The following is a 12120-nucleotide window of genomic DNA, read 5'->3' as shown; positions in this document are numbered from 1 at the left end:
TCTTGGAATTCTCCCTAGCTTCTGAAATATATTGAATGTACAAGTTTTGGAGTGCTAGAGAATGCAAGGTATTGGGTATTTCCTTACACCCATGTGATCTGCACTCTGCAACTTAAACTATTGGCAGTTTGTTATACGGAGCATAGCACAACTTGCAGGTGAACATGCAACTGACATAAGTTCAGAGTATATGTGCCCTATGGGGGCAAACTTTTATTTTCTTAGAAAAGATGAATCTTTTTAAATTAGAATTAATATTTACACACACACACCATTTGCAATAAAACTGTTTATTGTAAAAATGAAGTAGAACTTAACCTTTTTTTTTATCGCTGGATTTTAAAACTACATTTTTTTTGTTGTTACATTACATTTTTTTCCCACGTTTGGATGTCCCTGGATGTTCCAGCAGAGATGATCCAGCAGTCCTCCGACGTAATTGCCGTGTCCCCCCAGATCCAGACAGAGAGGTGCTAGGCATTTCAGGTTCTGTCTGTGTGACCCCATCCCTGTGAGACACATCAGCCTGTATAAATGAATGACCTCTAGTAACCAATTGCCACAGGGCATCGCCTATGCGCCTGAGATGTGCCTCAGTTTTCTGCTGAGAGGCTGAGATGACAGACAGGTAGTGCACAACCTCCTGACCATATTCATGTGACTCCATGTCTGAGTTCTGCTGGTCAGCCAGAATGGCTGTAAGGAGATCCTTATAGACTTGGTGTCTAGCAAGAGGGGACTCAGATGGATCTCTCCCACTATGTCCAGCTGAAGAACGATCATCTAATTCTTCCTCAGATGAAGTTGGAACGGTGTCTAGTGCCGCTGTCATGGGAAAAACAATATTTATAGTCATAATTACATTCAAGGACAAAAGTGCACAGTATCAAGAATATCACTGATTTAATTTATACAACATTGTTCTAAAACACAACTCATAGGGTGAAGACACACGGAGCTACTAGTAGCAGCTACTTGTCAAGGCTACTAAAATAGACAATGCTGATCATTTACTGATAATTGTCTCTATGTGTGTATTATCAGTATTGTCTATGGCAGGGTATTTTCTGGGCTTTCGTAGCCATGACAAGTAGCTACTACTAAGTAGCTCCGTGTGTCTTTGCCCTTAGTGTGAAGACGTATGGGACGATTATTTGCCACAATTTTTTTAAAAACTTGGTTGCGCGACTAATTGTGCTGGCTTTCTCGCCATAGATTACTATCCAGGTTGCTGCGACTAATCGCACTTTTTAAAAAAGTTGTGGCTACTAATAGCCACATGTGTCTAGAAGTTGCACACTCTTGTACATTACTATTATATTTACTATTATATTTAAAGACAGTCATTAGACCTTTTATTGAAGCAGTGAAAAGTAGAGTAAGGGAAGGAAGGTGAAACAGGGTAACATTTGAGGATTATACTTTATTTGCTATCACTGATATACTTAGCGCCAAATAAAAATATCCAGGTGAGGTCAGAGCACAGCACCAGCGGGCACAAAGCAGCCGTGTCCTTAGCGACTGCCACAGGGTACTTATGTAAGTGGATGGCAGAATGATACATGCAGTACACTCTAACCCAGTGCTGTCCAACTGGCAGCCTGTGTGCCGCATTCGGCCTGCTGACCCTCCCCTTACACCTTTGTGTAAGCCTTAAATGGTATCAGTACTGAGATTAACTGGCATTATATGTCATATATGGTCATAAAGTCATTATATGGTCCCTAAAGCTCACACCTCAGATCAAGGCTGTAAATCCCTGTATTGTTTAAACATGTAATCCCCTGTACTGTTCACACATTTAAGACACTGTATTGTTCACACCTCAGACAGACTGTAGGAGCAGTGCCAGCAGTGTGTCACTGTATGTATGGTACACACAGGCAGCATAGGGCAGGAAGAGTATGGCGCACACATAGGCAACATAGTATAGGCAGAGTATGGTACACAAAGGCAGAATAGGGCAGGAAGAGTATGGCACACACAGGCAGTACTGTGCCTACCCTATGCTGCCTGTGTATCATATTCTGCCTGCCCTATGCTGCCAGTGGGAGGTGAACCTGGCAGGGGTTTGTTATGGGAGTTTGTCAGCATTTGGAAATAGTCATTATATGGTCCCTAAGGTGTGTCATTATATCCATATGTATTTAAGGGTATGTCTTAATATGACATAATATAATTCTTTCACATATGAATGAAATGGTGAGCACCAACCATTTGTGTTTTTGCTGCAATACTACCATTAATGTGGGTATGGTCTTAAAAGCTATGGTGATTGCTTGGGTGTGGTTTGAAGTGGGTGCAGTTTAGAGAAGGGGGAGTGGTCAAAACTGGCTTCCATTTTCAGCCCTCCACCATGTAGGCCAGAAAAATTCCGGCGCTCTGTACCATAGAAGTTGGACAGCACTGCTTTAATCCATTACTATTAATTTCAAGCACACATATTCAAAAATCTATGAAAGTGATAACAATACTTACCATTTTTATGGTCAGCACAGTAAATTCTGAAAAACAAGGCATAATTAGAAAAAAAATAAGCCACCATATTATACAGGTTAACTGTATTTGTTCAAACCCAAAACTGATCACAACTTAAAAATGTATTTCTATATTACACTGTTTACATAGCAAACAATTCACTCCCATTTACAATTTTATTCTTGAACCGACAAAGGTATTTTTTTAGCTGTAGTATTGGTGTGTAGGCGCCATCTCAGTGCATTGTGCCTGAGTCTGAGCTTTCAGAAGGAGCCAGCGCTACACATTAGAACTGCTTTCAGGTAACCTATTGTTTCTTCTACTCCCATGTAACTGGAGGAGTCCCAAGCCAGACTAGGATTTCTTACTATTGAGTGCTATTCTGATACCTACTGGGAGCTGCTATCTTGCTCCCTTCCCATTGTTCTGCTGATTGGCTGCTGAGGGGGGGGAGGTGATATCACCCCAACTTGCAGCTCAGCAGTAAAATGTGACTGAACTTTATCAGAGCACAAATCACATGGTTGTGGCACCCTGGGAAATGAAGAATACGGCTAGTCCCATGTGGAATTTCAAAATTAAATATAAAAAAAAATCTGTTTGCGCTTTTAAAAACAGATTTCAATGCAAGATTCTGCTGGAGAAGCTCTATCAACTGATTTTGAAAAAAACATTTTCCTCATGACAGTATTCCTTTAACATAAAACTTCTCAAAAAGAACAAATAATATTAAGGGGAACCCAGAAAAATATTTGTTTAGTTTACAATATGACATTTTGTTACTGTTCCTATTGCATCTGAGACTTTAAAAAACAGTCAAACAGTTTTAGTTCAAGCCCCAAGACCTTTGGTCAGGGTCCTTTGGTTTGTGAAATGAGTACAAATATAGGAAAATATTAGTGTATCAGTCATTATTCCAAGAGTATCTAGGACAGCAAATACATAGTCACCCAAAAGCATCACCTAACTGACCTTCAAGCTGGGCTTTCAGGTGCATCAAAGAGAGATTAATGGCCATTCACCTCAATTCTGACTCTAATTGGCCTTCAGGCTGAGCCCTCCCTGCCACTGCCCCAAGCTCCCCAGGGGGACAGACCCACAGTTTGGGAAATACTGCAATATTGGCCTATGATATACTAGGTATTTTATAACCAATGGGCACACTCAATGTACTCCTTCCATGAATAACCATTTCTCTTATTTCCCAGTAAAATCAGACATATATTTTAAGTATACATGTGCTATACTGTGGAAAAATGTACTTACAAATATTTTTCTTCTTTTTCATTTTCAATAATTAACCCAAGATCTCTCTTTGCACACATATAATGATAGGTTTTCTTGCACCGTGGTACATCACAGCCAATAGTTGCTCCAGTTTTTTTACAGAAGCTGCATCTCTGAAAATTCAAACACACATACATGCAATGTGTGTAATATACATACAATATTCTCTATAACAGTTGCTCTCATTATTTGAGCGAAGAAAACTAAAAGTTTACAAACTGTCGCCATTTTAACATGTGCTGGTGCATAAACAAGGGTTTTAGTAGGTTATGATTATCGGTCAAGCCAGGGAAATATTTAGGTCTGGTGTCACCATAGGCACAGGGGATGATTTTCTTTTTTTAAACTTCATGGATTATATAGGCACCCGAGGGCCTCCCCCCTAAAGGATGCCACCCTAGTCACAGGCTCATTGGTGCCTATATATAAATACGGCCCTAGGTCAAGCTGACACTGCAATAGAATTTTACTAACATTCTACCAAAATCTTACCATCCTTTTTCCACGTTTGACTTCTTTTTTCACAGAAGCAATATCAAAGCCACCAAACTCCTTATCATTTGTGGTTATTGCATTAGGTGAAAAAATCTAGGAAAAAAACACCAAAACCTGTTACACAAGTTTTCATTGTATAAAATAAAGAAGAAAACGATAATCCCTTAATTAGAAACCACTTTTAACAATAGCTTCCCACTGTTTGATTCAGCTCAAAGTACCAATCAGGAGTTCATTATTGGTTTAATAAAGTGATTTGTGCTAAATAGATAAGAAAAGTGCAATAATTTGAAAGTGCTAGCTTATTCAATACTGTCACTTAAAAGACTTTTTCTAAAAAAACAATTCACTTCAACAAAGTGTGTGTGCTATAGTTTTGAATTCTCACAGTTTCTCTTCAAAACCATCAATTGGTGACTGAATAAATTAGATAAATAATGTACAGGTTTAAGGTGCCAATTTTTTATAATCCCACTTAAAAAGACCTTTAGAAATCATCCAATGCATGTGCTATTCCTTCGAAAACATTAATTAGAAAAGTGCTAGTGCCACAAATTTTAATATCACCATATACAGGTATGGGATCCCTTATCCGGAAACCCATTATCCAGAAAGCTCCGAATTACGGAAAGCCTGTCTCCCATAGACTCCATTTTAATCAAATAATTCAGAATTTTAAAACTGATTTCCTTTTTCTCTGTAATAATAAAACAGTATCTTGTAATTGATCCCAACTAAAATATAAATAATCCTATTGGGTTTAATTAATGGTTTATTGATTTTTTAGTAGGCTTATGGTATGGAGATCCAAATTACGGAAAGACCCCTTATCCGGAATACTCTTGGTCCCCAGCATTCTGGATAATGGGTCCTATATCTGTATATGTAGTTTTCTTATTAAAAAGTCAAAATCAATAAATTACTATTGAATCAATGAATTAACAAACTATCACCCAAATTATTGATTGACAATAATTATAGAGAGAAAAAGAAGATTCAAGAGGTATGGAGATATCCCAGTTGTGTTTAACTATCTCGGTTTTTGCTGACTAATTAAAGGGATACCACAAAGCAAAGATAAGGCAGATACCAAATGGCTGTGGTCTGAAAGTTTACGTAACCTAATACTTATTAAAGGGCTAAATTATCCAATAAAACCACAATAAATGTTAAGGAGAAAGATTTTAAAAAAATCACAGTTAAAAAGCAAGTATTAACAATAAAAGAAGAAAAAAGACAACCCCTTTTCTGATTGCTATATTTAAATGCTACATTAGTTTACTCCTTTGTTAAATGCATATTGGTGAACTGCAACTCACAGTAAGGTGTTAACTTGTGCTATTAAAGTGACAACGTGTTGTTTTAAATAATTATGTTCCAAACAGTTTAAAAAGGTGATCACAAACTTCAATAAAAATTTTTTAGATTTGATGCTATATTGATTATGGTACTTAATTATTTAAAACAGCACTTTGTCACTTTAATAGCACAAGTTAACACCTTACTGTGAGTTGCAGTTCATCAACATGCATTTAACAAAGGAGTAAACTAATCTAGCATTTAAATATATCAGAGAAGGGGTTGTCTTTTTTCTTCTTTTATTGTTAATACTTGTAAATTATACCCCTCCTGGTTGTTTTGCTTTGTGTGGAGACAGGTTGTGAGAAGATCGTGACAGTTGCAGTCTCACTTGTCTAATCAATATATTTTAGTTAAAAAGCAAGGTCAGCTGAAGCTGCACCTTTTTTTCTGTTAAACCACCCAGCAGCCACCCACACAACCTCAAGTATCAATTTGGCTTTCCAGTACAGTAATAAAAAATGTTCATATATTAAAATCAAAAGACCATCAAATGTTAAAAAAACAAGTTTTCATGGTGTGATGTCCCTCTTTTCCCCTGGGTCATACCAATGAGGTACAGGGTGTGAATGATAGTTTATTTTTATCATTTAAAAACAGGCCTTCATGTGGTTACAGTTAAGGAAGCAGAGGTTAAAATCTTTATTTATATATTTATTTTTGTATAGTAAAAATAATTTTTATAATAGTTACCTTTTAAGCAGCAAATGCAGCCCATTGACTGACACCTCCCAGCAGAAACTGCCTAGTTAAACCCAGTTCTTCTTGCCTTATTGCCTAATATAATATTCTTTTGCTACTGTTTCATGCTCATTGTCTGGTTCCTGTTTCCTAGTTTTGCCCTGGGATTTCATCTAATTCTGTTCTTTGTTCTGTTGCAGCCATTTTTAGTTGTTAGTGTATGGACTTGTTTAGTAGATCTCGTTTTTGGTTATTGACCCCAGATCTGCCTGACATTGTTAATCCAGATGTCTGCTGTTACATGTATATTTACCCCATTAAAATGTAACACATCACACTCTCACAAAATTGGCCACATTCCCATCCACAATTGTGCCGATTTACAGTACTTTCAAATCCTACCTTACCTTTATCTGCCTTTTCCATCAGCATATGCTTTTGCCCATTAGCATCTGATTTGTCATCCCAACAAGTGCTCCTTTTTACATACTGTACCCTACAATCTGCCCAAAAGCCATTAAGCTTAGTCGGGAGTGTCCCCCAGAAAGACTCAGGTGGCTGAACAGAAATAGGGGCGCTAATAAGTAAAGGGCTGCATCAAGACCAATTCCCCCTACAGAAATTCTAAAGGACTCAGAGTAGCCCAGAGTATGGAAATCACCTATAAATACCTGGCACTGCCACAAATTTGATTTACCCAGTGCCTTGTTGTGTGTCTCAGCACAACTATAATGCGGTCAGCAAACACCAACTATATCTTATTCGCTACTAACAAACATGTTAATGATTATGAAAACAATACCAGCTATAATAGAACAATAACAACATGTTTGTACAAAATTGTAGGTTTGGAAATTTACAGTTATCATCATGCTCTCAACCAGTAATATCTCATCTAGCTCTCAGGTGTTTATAGCATAACATTTACTTTTAGAACAGGCATGCTCCAGGGGTGAAAAACATAGCTGCTGGTGCAATGTCTAGGGACTCTGTGTTTTTCAAACTGACTAGCAGACAACTGGAAGGGCATGTGCCCTAAGCACCTCTGGCAGATTAACCTAACTCCCAGATTACTGATCTCATTAAAGGTGTTGTTCAGATATTCTAAGACAATTTGCAACTGGTTTTCATTTTTTTTGCTTTTTTTTTGTTCAGAAGCTGTCCACTTTGAAATTTTAGCAGCTATCTGGTTATTGGGGTCTTGTTTACCGTAGCAATCAGCAGTGATCTGAAGGACAGACTGGAATATGAATAGGAGAGGGACTGAATATAAACATTGGGAATAAAACAACAATAATAGAATTGTAAGCTCACAGAGCAAAAGTATTTTGGCTGCCGGGGTCAGTGACCCCCATTTGAAAGCTGAGAAGATGTAAAAAAAGGAAGGCAAATAATTCAAAAACGATAAAAAGAAATAAATAATGAAGATTGTATTGAGAAGAGTTCTGGTTGGTTCTGTGAAATGATTAATCTGACAACAAACACATATAGGTAAAACAAGAATGAGTAATTTATGGATACTTAGCACAAAAACTGAGGGACCCCCCCACACAGTGGCTCAGGCAACATAACCAGGCACTAAGCAATGCCAATGCCAACATAACCAGGCACTTTCATGCCCAGGCAGAAGTCACCTGGCCAACCCCCCAGGAACAGCTTTATATATGATTATCAGAACAGGATAGATATGCAAGCCTGCACACAATATATGGTAAAATCAAGTAATTTGTGGTGCCATTTGGTGCCATCTTTAAGATGTTGTTCTACTCTTAATCAGTGAATCACTGATTTTTCCCTACAAAGACGAACTGCAAAGTTGCTAGAAATAAGACATTCTATTGTTCTTTAGTCACAAAGTGAGGTTGTGGGGTTCACTGAGCGTTCCTTTTTTCCCAACAAATCATGTACCTATGTTATAATGTCAATTGTATTATGTTTGTTTACCGCAGTGTTTGGAAGGGTGGTTCTGACACCACTATCGTTTCTGTGCTAGAATTACTGATGTCACTTTCCTTGTGTATGTGAAGATTATTTGGTGCATTCAGAGCCCTGTTTCTTATCACAGGACCAAAAGGTTAAGTACAAATGTACTATAGCTACATCAACAGTGCCTTATAGTTTTCATATTAAAGTTTATAATACCATCAGCAAAAACAGTTTATTACTATCTCTAATCCAATCCTATTACAAGAGTAGTTCGGTACAATGCTAGTAAACACAAGCTTGGGAAATTAGGAACAACTCACATATTAAACAAGAGGTAACATAACAGATATAACTATGAATAATTTTTGCCCTCACCACACTGGCAACTCACCATACAGTTAAAATGGGCTGTTACATGATTATCACGGGTTTTTAACAAGCGGCCAGTCTCCTCATTCTGCTCCCTCAGATGACAGAAGGCACACTCTCTCCGAGGTGGTGTACAATTCGGCATGGCAGTGCTGAGATGCTCTTGCAATTAGGAAGGTTCTTACTGAATCAGTTTCGCAGACCTCAAACATAAAATAGAAAGCTTTAACAATTTCACTTCCACTTTCTGAATGCAAAAGGCGTGTCCATATCATTGTAGCAATTCATACTCATGGGCAGAGGTGTGTGTTTAAAGGAATTTGAGACAGACCCATTTCTGTTATATACATACATTTTAGAACTAACATGGTCAGCTCTTCTCAATCCCTTGTCTGCTATCACTTTTATGGCCCCTCGAGGATGTCTTAGGTAGATGGTCCACGGATTGAATTAGTTGCACGTGATAGATCTCTGCTATCGTAGGCGACTAACTGCTCCAAAATGCCTTTCTACCTGCAGCAACAGAAGTCGCCGGCGGAAGGGCATACACGTTGCTGTGGCTTCTTGAAGTTGTGAAAAGTTTCTTCCTGCAGACAACTTCACGTGAGTTCAGAAAACTGAACGTTTGTCTTTCTACCAGCGACTACCCCTTTATCATAATACTTAATAATACAGTAAGGAGTCTGTTATGAAAATATTTTCATTTATGCAAGTAGGAAAGAGAAAAAAGTACTTGCATCCCCAGAAAAGTTGTGAGAGGGTAATAACTATAGCCATCAGAACAAGCCAGACATGAGATGGAGAAGCTTAACTAGAGTAGGAGGTAGTTAATGTTATAGCTAACCATATGGGTGAGAAACAGTCAAGGCAGTGAGCAAAGGCAGCTTTAGTCCACCGAGGGGGACCTAGTACCATGCTGGGTGCACCACGAGATAAGTCTCAAGTGAGTAGTGCAGGGTATGTATACCTCATGTTCCACCCAGTATTTGAAAGAAACAAATTAGACCACACCCCAACAATGCACTGAAACTCCCATCAAACTGCCCAAACCCCACTACCATTTTTGAGTCCATAATGTGGGTAGAGTTGGCACTTTTTAAAATAAAACTTACCAGCTGGGGAGGGCACTCCAGGAGTAAAGGGTGGATCTGGGATGTCAGCAGGTGGATCAAAGCAGGTGGAGCTATGACATGTGGGCACCACGGGCGGATGATAATTTGTTTGGGAAGGCTAATTCAGTTTAAGCTCTGCTACAGATCAGAAGATAGTGAAATGGTATGTAAAAATTTATTATTATTCAAAAATGCAAGTAAATTTCCAAACAGCAGTTGATAATACACAGAGATGAAAACACTAAATATCTGCTTAAGAGAAATCATTTGTCCATGTAAGTTCTTTAGGGCAGGGCACACATTACCTCTTGTCTAGGTCATATCATTGTATGGAATCTGTATGTTCAATGCATACACCCATGTATTGTGCAACACTGTGGACTATGTTTGCATTTTATACTCAACATATACCATGTACACAGATACACAACTATACCCTGCCACACATATTGTACACACATACTCATACAGTGGCGTAACTAAGTATACAGCAGACTCCACGGACACAGGGGGGCCCAGACCATGGGATCTGCTGTACCATAGTCCCCCCTCCCCGGCCCTTCTCCTTTAAATATAGTGGCGCGGTCAGAGCCGGGAGGTGCAGCACGAGGGTGGGGGGGGGGGGGGCACAAAGGCCCAGGCCTAGGGCAGCACAAATTTAGCCCAGCCGTATCTAAACTTTGCTCACATATGAAGCACTGGGGACAGGACGCGCAGAAAACTTCCATGTTTCCCAGTGCTTTAGTATGTGGATGCACATGGGCAATCCTGAGAGAGGGGAGGGGCTATGGGGGTCAGCCTCTGGGTGCCCTAATTACACATCCAGTGTAGGGTACATGTACAGCTCTACTGCACACAAAGGCACTGACTGCCCCCACCCCCCTTAGCTTCTGCTAAGGATTCAGCTCCCAGCGAGCATTACACGCCCACAAGGATCATGTGACACTACAGAGTGAGAAACTTGGGAAATGACTGTTCTCTAAGCAAGTGGCAGCCATCCCTGTCCTACAACAGCCTTACCACACTTCCATTATTCTCACAAATATGCTTTCCCCACATCTTCAGCAACTTCTACAAATTCAATCCAGAGCTGTCTCCTGCACCACCAGCCAATCAGAGTATGGATAAGTGATTGACTTACCACAAATCCAATCAAAGTATAACTGAAGTGTTAATCTGTAAGCCAATCAGAGCATTATGTTCAATGTTTCTTCAGGTCACAGCAGAGCCACACCCACTCTAACTCTAAGCTAAAGGAACAGTTCGGTGTAAAAATGAAACTGGGTAAATACATAGGCTGTGCAAAATAAAAAGATTTTTTTAATATAGTTAGTTAGCCAAAAATGTAATCTATAAAGGCTGGAGTGAACAGATATCGTATGAAGTAGCCAGAACACAAGCTGTTCTGTATTTGCTTTTGATCCTCACATGTGTGCTCATGATCATGTTTGTTGTACAGGTATGGGATCGCTTATCCAGAAAGCTCCAAATTATGGAAAGGCCATCTCCCATAGACTCCCATTATAAGCAAATAATTCTAATTTTTAAAATGTATTTAATTTTTCTCTATAATAATAAAACAGTACCTTGTACTTGATACCAACTAAGATATAATTAATCCTTATTGGGGGCAGAACAATCCTATTGGGTTTATTCAATATTTAAATGATTTTTAGCAGACAAGCTATGGAGATCCAAATTACGGAAAGATCCCTTATCCAGAAAACCCCAGGTCCCAAGCATTCTAGATAACAGGTCCCATACCTGTATTAGTCCTTTATGTTGCATGTTGTTAATTGTGCAATAAACTAAACTGTGTTCTTGCAATTTAAGCAGTTCCCATTGCCACGTTTGTGGGCACCCAAGGCAAGCCCCTGCCCCAAATCCCACCCACTCATTTCCTTGGCTAACCACTACAGAGCTATCTACCTCAGTTAATTGAAATTCGGGAGACCCTGCTAAAATTTTCGTGACTAACCAGATGTGACATCATGTGCACGCACTAATGCTCTCCTGAAGACGCTGAAAGCTACCCGTACATGCACTTATACTCCCCTACAGTGCATTCATGCCCCAAAACTTAAAAAAAAAATCAGGAAAATGCAGTAGGGTGATAAGAGACCAGAGGCAAGGGCAATAAAGGGGTATTTCCTGAAAATACAGGTGGAGTTGACAGCTTTGCCATTATGCCTACAGGCATAATGATGCCCTGGTTTCACCACTTCCCTCTATTCTGTCACTGACTGCCCTGGAGTAGCTATCATGGCCAAAGACATGCTTTCTCTGTGCAATAAACCTTATATAGGCTCTAGGGCTTTTAGTCTCCTTCTTCCTATGTTTCCTGGGGAAAACCCTAGAAAGGCCCAAGATTAGGAACTGCTGCCACCTACTGTACTACACAGGAATTGTAAAT

At 39.2% G+C, this 12120-nt stretch overlaps 1 protein-coding gene across 3 annotated transcripts; it reads right to left on the bottom strand.

The window, feature by feature from the left end:
• Positions 1 to 274: 274 nt before the first annotated feature.
• LOC100492496 (PHD finger protein 6) lies at positions 275 to 10864 on the bottom strand. 3 transcript variants are annotated; one of them, XM_002935748.5, is made up of 7 exons: positions 10728 to 10849; positions 9708 to 9845; positions 8618 to 8798; positions 4258 to 4353; positions 3745 to 3878; positions 2479 to 2504; positions 275 to 825 (listed from the first exon to the last, which is right to left on the bottom strand). In XM_002935748.5, the coding sequence occupies exons 3-7, from the start codon at positions 8738 to 8740 to the stop codon at positions 368 to 370; spliced, it is 837 nt and encodes a 278-aa protein (XP_002935794.3). In that variant the 5' UTR covers positions 8741 to 8798; positions 9708 to 9845; positions 10728 to 10849; the 3' UTR covers positions 275 to 367. The 3 variants fall into 3 exon arrangements, with proteins under 3 accessions (XP_002935794.3, XP_012813325.2, XP_012813323.2); XM_012957871.3 differs by lacking the exon at positions 4258 to 4353 and having other exon boundaries at positions 10728 to 10864; XM_012957869.3 differs by lacking the exons at positions 9708 to 9845; positions 10728 to 10849 and adding an exon at positions 8948 to 9556.
• Positions 10865 to 12120: the final 1256 nt, after the last annotated feature.

Source organism: Xenopus tropicalis, chromosome 2 (assembly GCF_000004195.4).
Source record: "Xenopus tropicalis strain Nigerian chromosome 2, UCB_Xtro_10.0, whole genome shotgun sequence".
Lineage (NCBI taxonomy): Eukaryota > Metazoa > Chordata > Amphibia > Anura > Pipidae > Xenopus > Xenopus tropicalis.
Note: the sequence above shows the minus strand (reverse complement) of the source record. Positions and strands in the feature narration are given on the sequence as shown.